The following is a 22,211-nucleotide window of genomic DNA, read 5'->3' as shown; positions in this document are numbered from 1 at the left end:
CGAGAGCCGAGATTACTTTATAGCACAAGGTCAGGCAGAAAGAGTTACGGTATCGGCCGACCTACAGTGGCAAGAAAAAAATAGGTGAACCCTTTGGAAACAACCGGATTTCTGCATAAATTGGTCATCAAATTTGACCTGATCTTCCTCTAAGTCACAACAATAGACAAACACAATCTGCTTCAACTAATAACGCCCGAACAATTATATGTACACGTTTTCATGTCTTTATTGAACACAATGGTGTAAACATTCAAAGTGTAGGGCGGAAAAAGTACCTGAGGGAAATGTCACTTTCCCTGTGGAAACTTCTCAAACGCGGACTTTGTCCATGCTGAAACAACTCTTTCTTAAGACAGAGAACCACTCAAAAAAATAAGAACACATCATCAGCCAGTGGCTGACTGTGGACAATATCACCTCGGTCAAAAAAACAAACCTGTGGTTACCAATTCTGTCCTGCCCTTAGTGTACATTACCCCCTTCCCATTTCTCCCCACTGTGAATGACCGGACAATGCGTCACACCACGGAAGACCCAGGAATAAGTCCACCACAGTTTGTCTTTCTCCTCAACATCATCCCCCTCCTACCCAATCCCAACTCAGATATCTCCCTCTAGGCCCATAGCGTAGCTCTGTGGGATTTACAGCAAACTGTCAGTTCATAGACAAATGTCCCTTTGGTCTCTATGGATGTTCTCTCTGGCCTCGCACACCTGACAGCAGTTCATCCTCGAAGCTGTCAAAGTTTCACTTTCCTGTTTTTGTGTGAACATGCACATAGACCCACGTAGATAAACATAACGGTAGACAACGTGTTTGCATGTGCACACCACACACCCACACTCTCACGGTTTTTCCTCTGGTCATTCAAAAGAGCCAGGCCTTCTGCTATACTGGCAGGGGACAAAAGCAGATCGTTCAAAATTGAGAAGGTGGAGGGTCCCACAAGTTTGCTGATCCAAACCTTCAGCAGCACATAGTCATTAATCAAGCCTAACAGATTCTGGGCCTGGCAAGACACTCCACCTTTTTCCACAGGCAGGATCCTTCCCAAGGAGACAACCAAGGGTTCATCCCCTCACAGCCCACACAATAATTCACATCCCACACTCACACAGTCAATGCCAACCCCTGAGCCCTCCGCTCAAACTGATGAATGCCTCTTTAATTAAAACAAGAGTAACTGAGAGAGACATGCTCTCTGATCACTGGCTGGTTGGATCAGGCTACTGCGTCGCCATCCAACTGCTTACTTCCGTGGCGAGGGATATTGTGATCTATGGCAAGGAACTGAAACCGATATCAAATAAGCAGCAGACGCTTGATTTCTCTGTTCCTGGATTCAGAAACAAGAGCACGGGCAATTTCTCTCTGTCGATTGATTACAGCTTTACACTGTGTCAACACTTGACAGTGTCACTTCCTGGCCAGGTCTTTCTCTTTCTTCACTCTCCAGAGTCTGCAGCCTCATCTCCCCTTGTAAAAACTGCAGTCTTCTAGAAAGTCATTCTCAGGATTCTCCTCCCTTCTTTCCCCTAGCCTTCTGATCGTTAATAAGGTAGACAGCATTAGAGTGATGCAGTAATACAGTACAGTCCATTGGAGAAAGTTCACCCACATTCCTGCTGTGCTGTTATCCGCTCAGAGGTAGTCATGCAGAAGGTCTTTGGCAGAGCCGAGTGCCACTCCGTCTAGGCCCGGCCACGCTCACCGTGGGCAGAGTGCAGGAAGTTAGTTATAGCATGCTTCAGAGTCAGCCAGGGGAGGATTCGGGATTGGTCCATGAGCTGAAGCGAAGGTGCACCGTAAGGAGAGTTTTATCGACTCGGCGAAAGGTTTCATGAAAGCAACACGGCAGATTACGTAGAGACACTTTTCTAAAACATTCGTTCCACATGACATCTATCTAGGGTCCTTAATCTGTAGGCTAGAGCTGGCCCTCAAAACACAGGAAGGTGGAGAAGTTTTTTTGGGGGGAGGGGGGGCCTCTCACCATATGCATTCCCTGTCTTTCTCCTAAGCCTCTATCCTTTTTCCTAGGTCCTATCCTTCATCCGTGAGGAATATCCCTTATCGAAAGGTTCCAGAGGAAGAAAATCAAATTGCTCTCTGTCCTGGAGTCACCCTGACTCTGGATCTCTGTTTGGTGTAAATAATATTCATCCCCTCGACCCCTTCCTTCTTCTCAGCTCTTCTATCCTCCACTATCAGTAACAGACGACAATAACAGGATCTACTCCCCCCATGCCAGACACATACTGTGCTGGAGTATCATGGGTAATAGAAACGTCGTGGAGAGAGAGAGAACGTTTTATTTCCACTCTAAAAAAACCCAGCTTCCAACTCCAGCATTCCTAGAAACAGACACCTCCTCCTTCTCCTGCCCTTGTCGGCGGGTTAGCTAACTGGATCAGCGTGATGACAGCACTTTGAATGAGATAGATGCGACGATGATCAATAATTCGGTGGCGTGGTGTAAAAGGAGTCCTTGTAATTGGTTAGGGTCACGAGCCTCCCCTATCCCTCCGTACTGAAACTCCCTTACACACATCCACTCTGATCAAGGCAGGGATTTGAGTGAAACAGAAGCCCCGTCCAAGTCCTAATCTCAGAGGAGATCTACGCTGGAGACAGTTGGAGCTGAACAACAACAAGTAGCCTGCTGAGTGGATATCAAATAATCAAGTTATTCACAGTGGAAAACACAAGTCCTAGAGTCCTCATGATGTGGCAGGGTCTCCCAAACTCAGTTCTCAGGACCCCAGGAGGTGCACGTTTTGGGTTTGGCCCAAGCTCTACACAGCTGATTCAAATAATCAACTAATCATCAAGCTTTGATAATTTGAATCAGCTGTGTAGTGTTAGGGCAAAAACCAAAACGTGCACCCCTTGGGGTCCAGAGGACCGAGTTAGGGAAACGCTGATGTAGAGCCTTGAGATAGACTTGTAATATGCGAGGCATTCCGGACAGAGAGAGCAGGGAACAAGAACAGCAGGATTCATAAAGTCACGCTGGGAGAGGTGGGGAAAGTTTCCAAAACAAAGCAACAATGGGAAATCAGTTCGTCCACAAAGGGATACAAGAGCGACGTGCAGTCCAATGTGTCATATGGTGGGCAGACGGAATTTGTGAAGGCAGATTATCCTCATATGTCAAGTAATAAATTAATTCATTATAAATCAAACCGTTGCGCCATCTGGCCCTAGACAAAGCCATATAGAACCTCTGGCCCCAGTCGTATCTCCAAGAAATACAGCTATTCAAGCGATCAAATTGAATTGTTCCTTTGTCTCTTCAAATACGTTTCAGTTAATTGGCAATACATGGCAAATACTTTTAATACGGTAACTAATCTAGCCACAAACAAACTTCACAACAAGGGAAATAAGTACTTAAAGAGAGGCATCCCTGTTATTATTTAATTACATTTCTCTTCCATTACAAACGGCACCCACAGGGCCTTACTGCACTGTGGTTAGGATCTCTGGTTCACACCAGTTCAAACTCCCCTCAGAATGGTCGACCAGTGGCCCTCCCCCAGATGGGTTGGCGATTACAAGGATTGTTCTGCCATCGAAATCCTTGGACGGGCTGCCTAAGCATTTTTTCAAACAGTGTAACAGTCAAATATTCGGGATTGAAACGCTTTCTTTGTAAACTTAAACCACTAACTCTGCTCCTGTTCTCCAGGAGCAGAGTTAGTCATCTCCTGTTATTGTCTATATGATCATCTACTGTTATTGTCATGTTGTCATTATCTGCTATGAATGTTTTCTTGCTCCATCATACTGGGCTCATAATATGTGAGATACACAGATGAATTGAAAACACTAGCACTGCAAACGCTCAGAACAAAGAGAGCAACAGTGCCTGGACTTTGCAGTCTCCCTCTTCACGTCCCCCTTCCGAGACTGGCTGCCTGTTGAAAACAAGTGACAGGCAGAACCTTCCACCCACACAGTAACCACCTCCTCCATATTCCACACACCAGAATTCAGTATTTTAGTCTATGATTGCCATGTGAGTGAGCCCCTCCCCCCCAAAAAATCTGTGAAAATAAATGAACGACACAATTGTACCAAAAACAATCAAAGTTAATGTATTCAAATCTTAAATATTACCAGGTTGGTTTTCACAGTTGTTTCACAAGGTGTTCATTATTGTTTGTTATCCTTTGTTTGTATCTATTAGGCTCCACACTATTCATTGTTGTATCCTAGGACCTACAATAGATAGATATATATTCAACCACCAGGGTGTACTAATGAGCTATGCCAGACAGATTTTTTTTTTATCGTAACAGGACTACTGAAATGATATTATGTCAGTGTAGATAAGGGAAGGGCAGGTTAAATTAAAAACATGGCAGCCAGACAAGCCAGTGTATGAATCAAATGGATTTGCATATGAATGGAGTGGGAATTAGCATGTCTTCCTGATCTGTAAGGTAAGTAACTCTAATGTGTAAAGCAGATTACACGTTTTCTTTGCCATTTCCGAAACGTAGCAACGTTTAAGACATGGATTTCATGTTGTAATGTTAACAAGGTACCCAAAAGTAGTTCAAATTAATGTTTTCATTTTATTAGCTCAACAAAACTTGTTTAAACAGCGAAACTGCCCTGGAAACCAGCCTTGTTTGCATAGCGAGGATGAAAAGAACGCCGTTTAGGCTGTAACAATCTCCAAAAATTCTAATCATTAGGTCATCACACTGTTGACATAGCAATGGACACTAATAGTTTATCGAATCCCATGGTGATGTAGAGGGGGACACTATTTGGTGTGGCAGGACCTCCAAAATGTTCTCTTAAATTCAGCCGTGCCTGACCCATTGCCGTGCCCACCACCTAAGACCCTTTTTGATCCAGATTTTAAAAAACTGGATTAGCATCGAGCCCTGGGGCCAGGGGGACCAGGTCCTGGGAGTCCAGGGGCTGCTGAGGGCCTTTGATCCTGCTGTGGCTTTAAGCTGTGGAGCCAGCTCTGGCCAACCACCAGGTACTACTGCTGTCTACCTGGGTCAGGCCCCACAAGTGTCTCCCTATACCTCATGCACAAGCGTAGCGTGTCTCTCCTTTTAGCAAAGCAAACAGGCCACAAAAGGGAGAAAACAAATATTTGCCCAGCTAAATGACGAGCGAATTGGGGACACACGTACCAGCCTTAATAGGGCAGAACAGTTGGTGTCTGTGTTGGTGTCTATGGGCCCCTCTGCCAGGCCGAAAGGGGTCATTATGCCAGTGGCTGGGTCCAGAGGTGGAATGTTAAATAGTGGAGGAATGTTGTTTATTTTCACAATCACCAGTACGCGCCCCCACCTCGATGCACACCGACACACATTCACAGAGCCTGCTCTTACTAACATCGTCGTATTAAGCCAACCAATAGGAATGCCTCAGATCGCCCCCTCGACCTGTTGTGAGGTCAACACAGGACCCCTAGGCCTTGATGCGCTGCCATGTTAGTCAGTTCAGAAAGACATCAACATGCTGGGAGACATGCAGGGACGCGGAGGAGTAAATCTATTAAACAGCCATGGCGGTATTAGTTACTGCCTTTTTTTGTGTGCTTATTATTCTGTTTGAAAATATCATAATATAATGCCACCAAACTCTGTTGTGCAGATGGTGGTAAAATAATTTCCCCTTTGCAGCACAGATGAGTAATATTTACAGGGCTGGGCCAAGGTCTTGCCTAAGAGGATGTCTGTCCCAAATGTCTAGACTTGTACATTGTTATTTTATGGGCCGCAGCACCCCCAGTCTATAAAGCATTGGGCCAATCCAGATAGAGGGAAGCAGAACCATCTTTGCCTGCAGACAGTGACTTCCCCACCACTTCTAAGGTGGGGGACCTGTGTCAGCGAGTTGGCATTGGATCCCCCATGACTCACACAGGCGGCAGATGAATACGTCTGTAGGCAGCCGGGGAAGTGTAGCCGGGTGTCCACTAGGCTCTTTGATGAGCCGCAATGCCCATCCTGAGTTCAAAGTTCAGGGAAATCCAGGGGCGTCTGATAGCATCTCAATTACACACTTAGTTCATGTAAAGGATGAATGAGACATGGATGTCTCAATGCGTACATTAATTAGGAACAAACTAAAGAATTGTCCTTCTAAAGCCAAACACATGCAATTGTGAATTACATGCCCTAAATTAACCCCTATTATTATAGACCTTAAAGTTTCAATATGCAGAAATCACTTTGCCATTAGCTGGTTGCAAAAATTCAAATATTTTGCCTAATTTCAGTTTATGTGACAAAACAAGCAATACATACTGTAGAGAATCATTATGCCATCTAAACCGCTGTGAAATATATAAATGTATTATTTTTTACCTCCCCTTTTTCTCCACAATTTCGTGATATCCAATTGCGATCTCATCGCTGCAACTCCCCAACGGGCTCGGCGAAGGTTGAGTCATGCGTCCTCCGAAACCTGACCCATCTAACCACGCTTCTTAACATCCGCCTGCTTAACCCAGAAGCCAGCTGCACCAATGTGTCGGTGGAAATGCCATTCAACTGACAACTGAGGTCAACCTGCCCGCCACAAGGAGTCACTAGAGCACAATGAGCCAAGTAAAGCCCCCCGGGCCAAACCCTCCCCTAACCCAGACGACGCTGGGCCAATTGTGCACCGCCCTGTGGGACTCCAGGTCAGGATACAGCCTGGGATCAAACCTGGGTATGCACTGACACCTCAAGCACTGCGATGCAGTGCAGTAGACCGCTGCACCACTAGGGAGGCCGTGAAATATATTTCCAGCTGTTTTAAGCTGGGGTAAAATACGCAAAAATGAAAATAAATAATGGGAAACATAGAAACAGCGCATATAGAAAAGATACACCGCTTCTTAGACTTGCTTTCAACGGGAATGATAGATCTATAACTCACAATTCTATGTTAATTTGGTCGGGTCGCCCCGATTACTGCCATTAGGGTGTGTGAATGATTAACTGGGCACTTGAGTCTATAAAAAAAGGGAATGATATTTCTTCTACAATTCAAATAGATATTCTCATTGTTCCCACACCCATCTGCCAGCAGCACAGTAAAATCTAAGAGCTCTGAGGAAAGGGTTGATCTCAGCGTCAATGTCGGCTATAGGGCCTAAGTTATCCGAGACAATTTGGGACAGTGATGATGATTCTGTCTACTTGTGGGTATTTCTGCATTATTTCACAATCAACTGACCACAAGATGCAGTATTCGATGTTGCTGGTGCTTAAATTACTGGGGAGATCACAATCATTCACCAGCTCTGTGATGTTGTTAGGCGTATGCATATGTTTTCAGACAGTCCAATGTCATACAAAGTGCTGCAGATCTGGGTTTGAGAAGCACCCTGCAATCTGATACCATTAGTTTCTGTGAGATGGGACGGAAATCAAGGAGTAACTGGCAGCCAAAGCAAAAACACACACTTCAGCAGTTGCGGCCAGCAGTTGGCATGGCACAGCAAACCACCAGGCTGTAAAAACGCATAGAATTCTCTAAAATTGAAAACAAGTGAACAGATGTGTGTACCTGTTTCGCTTCAATGGCAGAGGCATGTCTGGAAAACTTTATGAATGAGTGCGGGGAGAGACTGGGAGAGGGGCTAATGTGTGTAGTGTTCAGTGACATGCGGCTTACCTACCCTGTGATAATTATTGAAAAAATAACAAATGAAAAATACATCAATACATTTGTTTTAGTCAATAATACTATTGTACACTGTATACATAGCATCGAGGCAAAGTTGTCCCGTTCAAGTGGGTCAAACAAAAACACTAATGATTGGTTGACAATGCAGGTGGTTGCAACAAGTTGCAGCTGGTGAGGAGCAGTCGACTGCAGTTTAAACTTCGTGACCTTTGATCACAAGGTTGTGGTAAAGTTCACGTGACATGTAGGCCCTTGTCGAACATTTGTATCCCTATAATGCAACTCATTTTGAAAGGCGTGATCCACAACTCATTTTGACAAAGTGATCCACTAAAACGCCCAATATGTCCCATCCATTTTCATTGCGCTCAAATAATAAATGCGCATGGGTATTGGCGTGAAAAAAAGTTATGGGAAAGGCTGTGTTCTCACCTACCAACGGACGTCACACGTAATCGGCCTTTTGGCTGTTACATCCGTTTTACTGCTAACTAAAAGTAAACTGATCAGGGTGGCTAGCATATTGCATCTGAAACCGTTTTAAACGTGTGACTTTCTAGCGTAACGGGGTGATAAGGGATGAAAGACCAAGACCTGAGTTTAAGGACCCATTTCAAAGGAAGGGCCAGAAAATAGCATGATAATTTCAATCTCAGTGGTATCTTCGGAAAGACTGACCTCATGGTTGGCTTCAAGACATTTGGAAAATGACGAGGTCAAACATGATGTCAGTGATCTTCAAGTCAGAAAGTCGGAGTTCTAGAAAGAAGCCAGAGTTTCCGATTTGCAATTCCGGGTTAGATGACCTTTCAAAACGAATTTTCCCAGTCAAAGCTCGTTTTTTTTTTTTTGCGTTACCAGTTGTCTTGAACGCACTGAAGTCAGAGATTTCCGAGTTCCCAGTTGTTTTGAACGCGGTATCAGACCTCGCCGCATGTCACTGGTATTGATGTATATGTGCGTGTGTGAGCACGTCGTGTTTACGTTAAATTATAAAGATAGCAAGTTTTGTGACCACACTTCATGTGAGTGATGGAAATGTCTCCCTCCCTCAGCCTCGAACCTGCGCACACAGTTTGCTTAATTTCCCCACAGGTCTATATTGCAATAGACACACAACATATTGCAGAACTAAAACGCACAGAAATTGAAGCACAAAGCTGCTTATCATTGTCTACAATAGCCCTTTGTGTTAGGGCTATACATAGGCTGATAACAGAGCTGGGAAGGAGAACACGCCTGAAAAACGGAAACAAAGTTCCACTCAAAGTCCCAAAAATGATTTGCAACAAAAACTGATACACTAGGTAGGCTCTATCAGAGACTTATGTAAACATTGTATATCTTCTTGCGTCGCCCCAGAAACGGCAACACCGACGGCTTCACGTTGCTCAGCAGCAGCAACAGCGGTGAAGATCCAGCTGCGCACGAGTTTATCGCAGTAGCCTTTGTATGTAGGTCACCGAATGATACGCTATAAGCCGAATAAAGGTGGGTGACTAATATCCAGAACTTTCCTATCAAACGCTGATTGTCAGATATACCAAAAAAAAAACACCTTACCTTCTGATACGCCAACTGAAGATAGTTGTACGGGATTCGTCTCTGGAAATCCTGGTTGACATCCTCGCTGACTTTGTGCATGGACTGCGTTCCAACCTTCTCTTCGATGCACTCGTTTTGACAATTTGATCTTCGGAGAACCACGTCAAAGAACTGCAGGTCCATGGAAACAGAGTCAAACGGGTGCTGGTCCTGGCACCTCAGTCGACATCGGACTTTAGTCTGGCGGACCTCTGCGTAGCTGCTGAGCGCTCCCTCCATGTATCGCACTACATCTTTATAGTCACTTCTGTAAAAGGCGTCGACGGCATTATTGTATAAAAGGTCGTAGGGCTCCAACGAACCATATGAAGACGACAACAAGAGCGCTTGAAGGACAATGGACAAGATACTACTAGTGGGAAAGTGAACATCCATCTTTCTGTCGTTAGTTATCTTTGGTGGGACACTACTCAAGCGCACTAGCTTGCAGTTTGTACAAAATCCTCAGTCATGTAATACAATTACCATGGGCGGCTTGCGGAGTCCAGCTGGAACGTGACAGTCACGTAAGAGTTGAAAATGAAGATTCGAGTCCCATTAAATGCGTCCTTTGGTAGATGCTGCGGACGGCTGTGGGGCGGAAATTGGACTACTTCAGTCAGGGACACATTTGTTGTAATGACCCCCCTCACACACACACACACTAACTCCTCCCCCTCTGCTATGAAATTAATGGTCATGACATCTCACTGAGTTCTTATGATTTTTGCCGTGTTGTTGAGACACAATTAGTAACTACGTTTATGAATTGCGCTATGGTACTGCACGAATAACAGTTGTATCATAGCAACAATCAGCCTAAATCTATAGGCTAGGCTACTTCACATGAAAAAGTATAAATCCAATCTGGATGAACTGTTTGAAGTGTAGTCTATACTAGTAAACACACAGGGTAGAGTGTAACTAGCTACTGTTCAGTTGTAGAGGTGTTAGAGTACTGTTGTAACTGTTAGCTTATTAGGCTACACTGCAAGCCTACCCTCTAGATATTACCATACACAATTTTGGAAATGTTAAATGGGACTCACATTTTTAAAACATTATAAAAAAACAAAACATAAACCATTTTCTTTGAGAGATCGAAGGATACCTGGAGTACCTCATATCACCTTTCGTAACTCTCTCAAAATGTCCAATCACTGGATATTGTCTCCCCCTGCAGGCCACATGTAGTCATTCTAGTACTTTCTGGTACTTTCTGCAGAGCGTCATTACTTGCTCTTATGAGAAATACTTAAATTATATAATTTTCCCCTTTCAACACTTTCTTACCAGACAGCATATTATTCGAATCAAATCAAACATGTGTGGTAAGGGAAATAATAACTCTTCATACCACAACATGAGCCATTGTGATACACTACAAAAATATGTGGACACCTGCTTGTCGAACATTTCATTCCAAAATCATGGGCATTAATATGGAGTTGGTCCCCCCTTTGCTGTGATAACAGCCTCCACTCTTCTGGGAAGGATTTCCACATGGAACATTGCTGCTGGGACTTGCTTCCATTCAGCCACAAGAGCATTAGTGAAGTCGGGCACTGATGTTGGGCGATTAGGCCTGGTTCGCAGTCGACGTTCCAACTCATCTCAAAGGTGTTCGATGGGTGTATAGTCAGGGCTCTGTGCAGGCCAGTCAAGTTCTTCCACACTGATCTCAACAAACCATTTCTGTATGAACCTCACTTTGTGCAGTGGGGCATTGTCATGCTGAAACAGGAAAGAGCCTTCCCCAAACTGTTGCCACAAAGGTGGATGCATAGAATAGTCTAGAATGTATTTGTATGCTGTAGTGTTAAGATTTCCCTTCACTGGAACTAGCCCGAACCATGAAAAACATCCACAGACCATTATTCCTCCTCCACCAAACTTTCCAGTTGGCACTATGTATTGGGGCAGGTAGCGTTCTTCTGGCATCCGCCAAACCCAGATTTGGCTGTTGGACTGCCAGATGGTGAAGCGTGATTCATCACTCCAGCAAACGCATCTCCACTGCTCCAATGGTGGCAAGCTTTACACCGCTTCAGCCAACTCTTGGTATTGTGCATGGTGATCTTAGGCTTGTGTGCGGCTGCTCAGCCATGGAAACCTATTTCATGAAGCTCCCGATGAACAGTTCTTGTGCTGACGTTACTTCCAGAGGCAGTTTGGAACTCGGTAGTGAGTGTTGCAACCGAGGACAGGCGATTTTTACTCGCAATGGGTCCCGTTCTGTGAGCTTGTGTGGACTACCACTTTGTGGCTGAGCCGTTGTTGCTCCTAGACGTTTTCACTTCACAATTACAGCACTTGCACTTGACCGTGGCAGCTCTTGCAGGGAAGAAATGTGATGAACTGGCTTGTTGGAAAGGTGGCATCCTATGACGGTGCCATGTTGAAAGTCAGTGTGCTATTCAGTAAGACCATTCTACTGCTGTTTGTCTATGGAGATTGCATGGCTATGTGCTCGATTTTATACACATGTCAGCAACAGGTGTGGCTGAAATAGCAGAATCCAATAATTTGAAGGGGTGTCCACTTACTTTTGTATATATAGTGTATGAACTGTCCCTTGGGCTGGGCGATATACCATATTTGACTATAAATCCCTTTTTTCATCAGCAGATGTCACACAGTGCTTATACAGAAACCCAGCCCAAAACCTTCAAAGAGCAAGCAATGCAGCTGTAGAAGCACAGTGGCTAGGAAACACTCCCTAGAAAGGAAAGAACCTAGGAAGAAACCTAGAGAGGAACCAGGTTCTGAGGCGTGGCCAGTCCTCTTCTGACTGTGCCAGGTGGAGATTATAAGAGTACATGGTCATTAAGGCCAGAATGTTCTTTAAGATGTTCAAATGTTCATAGATGACCAGCAGGGTCAAAGAATAATCACAGTACTTGTAGAGGGTGCAACATGTCAGCACCTCAGGAGTAAATGTCAGTTGGCTTTTCATAGCCGAGCATTCTGAGGTCGAGACAGCAGGTGCGGTAGAGAGGAAGCAGCGGCGCCGCGATATTTTGCATGTTTTTTTGGAATTAATATGTGTCACATATCAGTTTGCAAACAATGTAAAAAGTTAATAAAGCCGCATACCAACAAGGTCTCTTTTTTGTTTTCTTAAGTAAGGCAGCTTCAAAATGCAGGTGTTTCAGCCTAGCTCAGTACTTCCTGTTGTGGTGGGGCAGCCAGCAGAAAATATGGAGCACAGGGGTTGGTAATGTTCTCTAGTTGCGCTGTGATTGGCTCAGTGTTCTGTCACTCGTGGGGACACGACATCACTGAAAAATCTACGGGAGAGCTCGAAAATTCAACCCCCGTGGGTGCTGCCATTGACTTACATCAGAAGTTGCCATCCAAGAAGGCTCAAGGTCATTGGCCACAGATAAAACAACGTCAAATCACATTATATCTACCGTGGCTTTGATTGGACGAATCATGTCAACACCATACTTTCAAAATCTTAGCTAGCAAGGTAGACAAGCAGTCATCATCATGCATCAGGTCGGTAATCTACTGGCAAATCCTTTTCAATATTTTTCATATGAAGATAAATTATAGATAAAACGTATCGGTGCTCATCGGCCATTGGACATAAACATTACACAAGTTGAAAATCTCAAATTCAGCAATGAGTGCGAAGGTGCCACTTCAGTCCTGGGACATGTCCCCCCACAATCTTAAATTGCATTTTTGTCCCCCCCAGTTTAGCATTGGAATGTGATACAAACCGAGGCAATGGTGTGCTTTAGGACCTTGCGGATGCCTCAGAGCGGTCAAGTAGGCTGTTTGGAGTGTTTATCTGACTGGATAAAAATAAATATATATAATAATTATGTTCCCGCCACTTCTAAAACCAAAGTTGCACCCTCCCAAGATTACATGATAAAATCGCCACTGAGAGGGAGAAAGATTCGTCCCGCTCTCATTTCAATTTCAATTTAATTTCAATTTAAGGGGCTTTATTGGCATGGGATATGTTTACATTTCCAAAGCAAGTGAAATAGATAATAAACGAAAGTAAAATAAATAATAAACATTTACAGTAAACATTACACTCACAGAAGTTCCAAAAGAATAAAGACATGTCAAATGTCATAGTATGTCTATATACAGTGTTGTAAGGATGTGCAAATAGTTTTAGTACAAAAAGGAAAATGAATAAACATAAATATGGGGTTTGTTCTTCACTGGTTGCCCTTCTCTTGTGGCAACAGGTCACAAAACTTGCTGCTGTGATGGCACACTGTGGTATTTCACCCAGTAGATATGGGAGTTTATCAAAATTGGGTTTGTTTTCGAATTCTTTGTGGATCTGTGTAATCTGATGGAAATATGTTTCTCTGATATGGTCATACATTTGGCAGGAGATTTTGAAGTGCAGCTCAGTTTCCACCTCATTTTGTGGGCAGTGTGCACATAGCCTGTCTTCTCTTGAGAGCTAGTTCTGCCTACGGCGGCCTTTCTCAATAGCAAGGCTATGCTCACTGAGTATGTACATAGTCAAAGCGTTCCTTAAGTTTGGGTCAGTCACAATGGTCAGGTATTCTGCCATAGTGTATTCTCTGTTTAGGGCCAAATAGCCTTATAGTTTGCTCAGTTTTTTTGTTAATTCTTTCCAATGTGTCAAGTAATTATCTTTTTGTTTTCGCATGATTATGTTGGGTCTAATTGTGTTGCTGTCCTGGGGCTCTGTGGGGTCTGTTTGTGAACAGAGCCCCAGGACCAGCTTGCTTAGGGGACTATTCTCCAGGTTCATCTCTCTGTAATGGCTTTGTTATGGAAGGTTTGGGAATCGCTTCCTTTTAGGTAGTTGTAGAATTGAATGTCTCTTTCTGAATTTTGATAATTAGCGGGTGTCGGCCTAATTCTGCTCTGCATGCATTATTTGGTGTTCTACATTGTACACAGAGAATATTTTTGCACAATTCTGCATGCAGAGTCTCAATTTGGTGTTTGTCCCATTTTGTGAATTCTTGGTTGGTGAGCTGATCTCAGACCTCACAACCATAAAGGGCATTGGGTTCCATAACCGATTCAAGTATTTTTAGCCAGATCCTAATTGGTATGTCAAATTGTATGTTCCTTTTGATGACATAGAATGCCCTTCTTGCATAGTCTCTCAGATCATTCACAGCTTTGTGGAAGTTACCTGTGGTGCTAATGTTTAGGCCAAGGTATGTATAGTTTTTTGTGTGCTCTATGGCAATGGTGCCTACATGGAATTTTATTTGTGGTCCTGGCAACTGCACCTTTTTTGGAACACCATTATTTTTTGTCTTACTGAGATTTCCTGTCAGGGCCCAGGTCTGACAGAATCTGTGCAGAAGATCTAGGTGCTGCTGTAGGCCCTCCTTGGTTGGTGACAGAAGCACCAGATCATCAGCAAACAGAAGACATTTGATTTCAGATTCTAGTAGGGTGAGGCTGGGTGCTGCAGACTGTTCAAGTGCCCTCGCCAATTCGTTGATATATATGTTGAAGAGGGTGGGGCTTAAGCTGCTTCCCTGTCTCACCCCACGACCCTGTGGAAAGAAATGTGTGTGTTTTTGCCAATTTTAACCGCACACTTGCTGTTTGTGTACATGGATTTTATAATGTCGTATGTTTTTCCCCCACCATCAATATGTATAGCAGACCCTCATGCCAAATTGAGTCAAAGGCTTTTTTGAAATCAACAAAGCACGAGAACACTTTGCCTTTGTTTTGGCTTGTTTGTTTGTCAATTAGGGTGTGCAGGGTGAACATGTGATCTGTCATATGGTAATTTGGTAAAAAGCCAATTTTACATTTGCTCAGCACATTGTTTCCACTGAGGAAATGTACAAGTCTGCTCTTAGTGATAATGCAGAGGATTTTCCCAAGGTTGCTGTTGACGCATATCCCACTGTAGTTATTGGGGTCACATTTGTCTCCACTTTTGTGGATTGGGGTGATCAGGCCTTGGATCCAAATATTGGGGAAGATGCCAGAACTAAGGATAATGTTAAAGAGTTTAAGTATAGCCAATTGGAATTTGTTGTCTGTATATTTTATTATTTCAGTGAGGATTCCATCAACACCACAGGCCTTTTTGGGTTGGAGGGTTTGTATTTTGTCCTGTAGTTCATTCAATGTAATTGGAGAATCCAGTGGGTTCTGCTAGTCTTTAATAGTTGATTCTAAAATTTGTGTTTGATCATGTATATGTGTTTGCTGTTTGTTCTTTGTTGTAGGGCCAAAAAGATTGGAGAAGTGGTTTACCCATACATCTCCATTTTGGATAGATAACTCTTCGTGTTGTTGTTTGTTTAGTGTTTTCCAATTTTCCCAGAAGTGGTTAGAGTCTATGGATTCTTCAATTACACTGAGCTGATTTCAGATGTGCTGTTCCTTCTTTTTCCGTAGTGTATTTCTGTATTATTTTAGTGATTCCCCATAGTGAAGGCATGGACTCAGGTTTTCTGGGTCACTATGTTTTAGGTTGGATAGGTTTCTCAAATTCATCAAACCATTTGTCAGTGTTGTTAATTTTCTTAGGTCTTCTGTTTGACCTTTTCAGATAAGATAGGGAGGCTGAGAGGTCAAATATACTGTTTAGGTTTTCTACTGCCAAGTTTACACCTTCACTATTACGGTGGAACGTTTTGTCCAGGAAGTTGTCTAAAAGGGATTGAATTTGTTGTTGCCTAATTGTTTTTTGGTATGTTTCCACACTGCATTCCTTCCATCTATAGAATTTCTTAATATTTTTCAATTCCTTTGGCTTTGATGCCTCATGATTGAGTATTGCTCTGTTCAGGTACACTGTGATTTTTCTGTGATCTGATAGGGGTGTCAGTGGGCTGACTGTGAACGCTCTGAGAGACTCTGGGTTGAGGTTAGTGACAAAGTAGTCTACAGTACTACTGCCAAGAGATGAGCTATAGGTGTACCTACCATAGGAGTCCCCTTGTAGCCTACCATTGACTATGTACATACCCAGTGTGCGACAGAGCTGCAGGAGTTGTGACCCGGAGGTCTGGGAGAGTGTCTCGCTGGTCTGGTTGAGGTGTGTATTGATCTGTTGCTCCTGTGTGACTTGTTGGGGCTGCTTTTGAGGGCGATGCCCTTTAGGGTCCGGGCGAAGTCGGTGGGCCAGGTTAACATTTGGTTTTGAGGCACAGTCACGGGAAATACTTGCGTTTACCTGCTGCATGGTAGACGGTTGGAAGTCTTTTCGTGGTAACAAGGTGGAGATAACCGCTTGTAGAAGAAGCTTTTTCAATCACTCCCTTGAGTGCTGTGGCCACCCTTTCCTGCTGTGCTCTCAGGTCGTTTGTGCCTGTGTGTATTATTATGTGGCTGGGTGACCCTACCTTGTCCATCCGACAGACGATCCAGGACGCGCTGGGTGTTTGGACACCAGAGTTTAGACACTGTGTGTTTGTGAAAAAGTGTATTTTCTTGTATATATTTCCCGTTTGAGTCCATACGGAGTATCTCTCTCTCTCTCTCTCTCTCTCTCTCTCTCTCTCTCTCTCTCTCTCTCTCTCTCTCTCTCTCTCTTTCTCTCTCTACACGCCGCTTTCCACGGAGACCCGTCCTGCCCCCCTGTCACTCAAGGAGCTAATTTGGCTCGGTTCACGTAAAATAGCCGCATCATTTGGCTCCCAACCAGCTGTTCATCTCCCGCAGGAGAAGGACACAGTGTGGCATCTGTGCAGATCACCATGAACTTTATCTAGTTACACCAGCCAATACAGTGAGTTGCAATCTGACTTTTGATTGTTGTGGGTGTAACTCATGAACCTATTTCCCTGCTTACTGAAAGGCAGATGTAGAAAAAGCACAATGGTGAGGATGCTACATTGAATTGCTACAACCGTTGGCCTACTTTTCTGAATGCAAACCTAACACCTTTTCAGGGGGGGCTGATGATCAGTGATATGGAGAAAGTCTGATATTACTTGATTACTGACCCCCCTCTCTCCCTCTCTCTCATTCACAGTACCATTCACATATCCAGAAGCTCTCAAGGTCCTACACTACTTCCTCCTACAACACCCTAATGAGAAGCAATACACCTGGCCCCATGACTGTATGTTTGCATATCTCTCTAACTCTGCTGTAACCTACCGTGCTGAGACAATCTGACTCTGGAACAGTATTACACTATATTTTTTTATTGAATGCTCAACATTGATAATTCATCTCTCTCTCTCTCTCTGCCATCCTCACAGTTCACTCACTCAGATGGTATGTAGGCCGGTTGATGGCACCTACAGGCCTGTTTGAGGGACAACTGGACAGAGCATATCGAAACGCTTGAACCTCAGCTGAGACCCTCCTCTCCTTCCCTGTATTTCAAGGAAAGACCCTTCTTTACAATTCCTGTTTGGCATGATGCTCTCAAGGTGTGTCTCTTTCTCATGTTGTGTGGTATTAACTATAGATGACTCCTTGACACTTTCACATAGTTTCCCGCTGAACTGGTGTCCACATCAGGCTATTTTCTTGTTTCCTGTGTGTTAGAGTACTCAATCCCTTTCACATCATTTGAACGATAACTCCACTGCCACCTGTTCTCTTTCTCTCCAGGATACATTAGGGGACGTTGTTTTGCTGTTGGCACCAATCCCACGCTGCCAGACAACATCGCCGACTTTATACCCTTCATCCTAAACTTTGCTAACTCGTTCAACTTTGATTCAATCGGTTTAATTAAATGTTTACGGTCACTTCAAGTCCGATTTTTCTTTTTTACTGAAAGTTGACAGATGACACTTGTATGGAGTTTGACATTTCAAAGGGTAACTTGAAGCACAAACCCCATTTTCCAGTTGCTTTTGGCTCAGTAAGACACATCAAACCCTGTCCTAATTTCAACAATGTGTACCACGTGGTATATCTGATATTTTTTGTAGTAAATTTAGCTAATTTGTGCCCTTGGACTGGAAAGTTCAGTATCCAAAATGTTCTGGCTGCTCCCATAGGACATAGTAATTCCAAAAGTGTACAAGGCTGAAAGTAGGGGTTAAGTATAATCGATCTAGTATGGTATTTGTCATTAGAATTTAGATGGGCACTATGCTGGCCCAAAGACTCCATGGCCACAAGAAAAAGCTATATTATGAATCAGATGGGAATTTTCTACCACAATTCATTTGACCAGGATAACAGAGGACCTACTGCCCGACGCCTCTGGATCTGCAAATAGATACAGAGAGGATATTGGCACTCACCCTCCAATCGGTGTCGGCAACTCGATAGCATTGGAAATTACACCCTTCATGTACTGAGCAAATGTGAAAATTAATGAAATGCCCTTCATTTGCATGGCAAATGTTGCTTTGATGGTTGTGATCAACATTACGAATGTAAGAGTGGTAAAGGAATGTAATACAGTGGCAGTATTTTTATGATCCAGCAGATGGCAGTAATTCACCTTCAATAACTGAGCAGCCCAAATGAGTAAGGGCAGAGAGCAGGAGGTTTTGGCTTGAGATCCAAAGTCTTTGAGTTCACACAAAATGTGCCTATTATCCAGGGTTTACCAAACTTGGTCCTCGGGACCCCAAGGGGTGCGTGTTTTGGTTTTTGTCATAATACTACACAGCTGATTCAAATAATCATGTGGAAGACGACTGGATATGTAGCTTCTTCCAACTCACTGCAGTCAGCCAGTAAATTAGTCTAGGTTATATTTTGCTGGCATTGTTTCAAATAACTTTTAACCTGATTTGATGTTTAACTCTGTTACAGTAATAAACTGAATCCACCGTGATATGGAATAAGGGTTTATTCAACACATACATTATGTCACGTATACTCCCTCTCCGGCCTCTAGGTCATCAGGCTGCTGATTATCCCACACACCTGTCACCATCGTCAAGCACACCAGCGCCTCATCACCTGGACTCCATCACCTCCTTGATTATCTTCCCTATACCTGTCTCTCCCCTTGGTTCTTTCCTAAGGTGTTATTGACTCTGTTTCGTGTCGGCGCGTTGTTTATTTATTAAAACACTCACTCCCCTGTACTTGCTTCCTGACTCTCAGCGCACTCATTACACATGAACACGTACAGTATCAGTCAAATGCTTGTACACACCTACTCATCAAAGGGTTTTTCTTTATTTTTTAAAACTATTTTCTACATTGTAGAATAATAGTGAAAACATAAAAACTATTAAATAACACATGGAATCATGTAGTAACCAAAAAAAGTGTTAAACACATTTTTGGGGGAACAAATATTTGGGGAATCTCAAATATATTTGAGATTCTTCAAAGTAGCCACCCTTTGCTATAATGACAGCTTTGCACACTCTTGGCATCCTCTCAACCAGCTTCATGAGGAATGCTTATCCCACAGTCTTAAACGAGTTCTCACATATGCTGATCACTGCTTTTCCTTCACTCTTTCGGTCCAACTCATCCCAAACCATCTCAATTGGGTTGAGGTCGGGTGATTGTGGAGACCAGGTCATTTGATGCAGCACTTCATCACTCTCCTTATTGGTCAAATAGCCTTTACACAGCCTGGAGGTGTGTTTTGGGTCATTGTCCTGATGAAAAACAAATTATAGGCCCACAAGCGCAAACCAGATGTGATGGCGTATCACTACAGAATGCTGTGGTAACCATGCTGGTTAAGTGTGCCTTGAATTCTAAATAAATCACAGACGGTGTCATCAGCAAAGCACCCCCACACCATCACACCTCTTCCATGCTTCACGGTGGAAATCACACATGCAGAGATCATCCGTTCACCTACTCTGTGTCTCACAAAGACACCGCGGTTGGAACCAAAAAATCTCACATTTGGCCTCATCAGACCAAAGGACAGATTTCCACCGGTATAATGTCCATTGCTCGTGTTTCTTGGCCCAAGCAAGTCTCTTATTATTAATGGTGCCCTTTAGTAGTGGTTTCTTTGCAGCAATTTGACCATGAAGCCCTGATTCATGCAGTCTCCTCTGAACAGTTGATGTTGAGATGTGTCTGTTACTTGAAATCTGTGAAGCATTTATTTGGGCTGCAATCTGAGGTGCAGTTAACTCTAATGAACGTATCTTCTGCAACAGAGGTAACTCTGGGTCTTCCTTTCCGGTCCTCGTGAGAGCCAGTTTCATCATAGCGCTTGATGGTTTTTGCGACTGCACTTGAATAAACTTTCAAAGTTCTTCAAATTTTCCATATTGACTGACCTTCATGTCTTAAAGTAATGATGGACTGTCATTTCTCTTTGCTTATTTGAGCTGTTCTTGCCATAATATGGACTTGGTACTTTACCAAATAGGGCTGTCTCTGTATACCACCCCTACCTTGTCACAACACAACTGATTGGCTCAAACACATTAAGAAGGAAAGAAATTCCATGAATTAATTTTTCACAAGGCACACCTGTTAATTGAAATGCATTCCAGGTGACTACCACATGAAGCTGGTTGAGAGGATGCCAAGAGTGCGCAAAGCTGTCATCAAGGCAAAGGGTGGCTACTTTGAAGAATCTCAAATCTCAAATCTATTTTTTATTTGTTTAACACTTTTTGGTTGCTACATGATGCCATATGTGTTATTTCATAGTTTTGATGTCTCCACTATTATTCTACAATGTAGAAAATAGTCAAAATAAAGAAAAAACCCTTGAATGAGTAGGTGTGTCGAAACTTTTGACTGGTACTGTACATGAGTAAGTCTTTGTCAGAGCTAGACAGCCACAACTGAACGAAGATATAATTTTGTTTCTAAACTCAATAGAAAAAAACAAATTTTAGATCTGTCGATCTAAACACATCTGTGAGTGATATCATTGAGCTGTGACAATGCATCTTGATATGGCCTATAATTTAACATAGATTACTGTCAAACACATTTTGAATTCTACTGTAGCTGTAAAATTGTAAAGCTGCAGCCTATTGTGTGCTTAACTTAGAGAAACCTTAACTTTCAGAACCATTAACACTGGAAAGAATGGTTTCATCACCACCTGAGCTGTCCCCAGACCTACCACCCCCTGCATTTCTGGTGGGCCCTCTGCCAGGCACTTTAGGCCACCTGTGCCCACTTTCTCCCACAATCCAGGCACCCCTTGCCTGTGGGACCAGTCAAGGGGCCAGGCTTTTGGCTTCTCATCAGGGTGTTGTAGGACCTTGAGATATTCTGGATAGGACTGAGGGACTGGACTGTGTGAATGGTCATGTGAATGAGACAGAGGGAGAGAGAGCACCGCCCGAACAGGCAGGGGAGCCAACTCGTGACAGTACACCCCCCCCCCCCCCCCCCCCGACGCGCGACTCCAGCAGTGCGCCGCCACCGGCCTTGAGGACGACCTGGAGGGCAAGGGGGCGGAAGGACCTCAGGCACCTCACCTTCCTGCAGGGGATCAGCCACCACTGGCCTGAGGATAGACACATGAAACGAGGGGTTAATACGGTAATACCCAGGAAGTTGTAACCTGCAACACACCTTGTTTATTCTCCCCGGGACTTTAAATGACCCCACACACTGCGGCCCCAGCTTCCGACAGGGCAGGCGGAGGGGCGGGTTTCGGGTCGAGAGCCAGACCCGGTCCCCCGGTGCGAACACGGGGGCCTCGCTGTGGTCAGCGCTCCTCTTCTGCCGTTCTCCCGCTAGTCTTAGCGACTCCTGGAGCGCTTTCCAGGTGTCCTTGGAGCGCTGTACCCATTCCTCTACCGCAGGAGCCTCGGCCTGGCTCTGATGTCAAGGGGGCCAGGACCGGCTGGTAACCCAACACACACTCAAAAGGGGACATGTTCGTTGAGGAGTGGCGGAGGGAGTTCTGAGCGAGCTCAGCCGAAGGAACATACCTCGCCCACTCACCAGACCGGTCCCGGCAATATGACCGCAGAAACCTGCCCACATCCTGGTTTACGCGCTCCACCTGCCCATTACTCTCGGGGTGAAAACCCGAGGTCAAGCTGACCGAGACCCCCAGTCTCTCCATAAATGCCCTCCAAACTCTGACGTGAATTGGGGGCCC

At 44.1% G+C, this 22,211-nt stretch overlaps 1 protein-coding gene across 2 annotated transcripts in view; it reads right to left on the bottom strand.

Annotated features, from left to right (window-relative positions):
* LOC110524034 (prolyl 3-hydroxylase 2) overlaps positions 1–9,931 on the bottom strand; it is a 95,934-nt gene extending 86,003 nt beyond the window's left edge. The window contains exons 1-2 of one of the 2 annotated variants that reach the window (XM_021603328.2): positions 9,731–9,930; positions 9,224–9,512 (exon numbers count right to left, since the gene is read on the bottom strand). In XM_021603328.2, the coding sequence (XP_021459003.2) occupies positions 9,224–9,484 (261 nt within the window). In that variant the 5' untranslated portion in view covers positions 9,485–9,512; positions 9,731–9,930. Of the gene's footprint in view, positions 1–9,223 lie in introns of both variants that reach the window. The other variant, XM_021603327.2, reaches the window with a different exon arrangement.
* Between the last annotated feature and the right edge of the window lie 12,280 nt (positions 9,932–22,211).

Source organism: Oncorhynchus mykiss, chromosome 5 (genome assembly GCF_013265735.2).
Source record: "Oncorhynchus mykiss isolate Arlee chromosome 5, USDA_OmykA_1.1, whole genome shotgun sequence".
NCBI lineage: Eukaryota > Metazoa > Chordata > Actinopteri > Salmoniformes > Salmonidae > Oncorhynchus > Oncorhynchus mykiss.
Note: the sequence above shows the minus strand (reverse complement) of the source record. Positions and strands in the feature narration are given on the sequence as shown.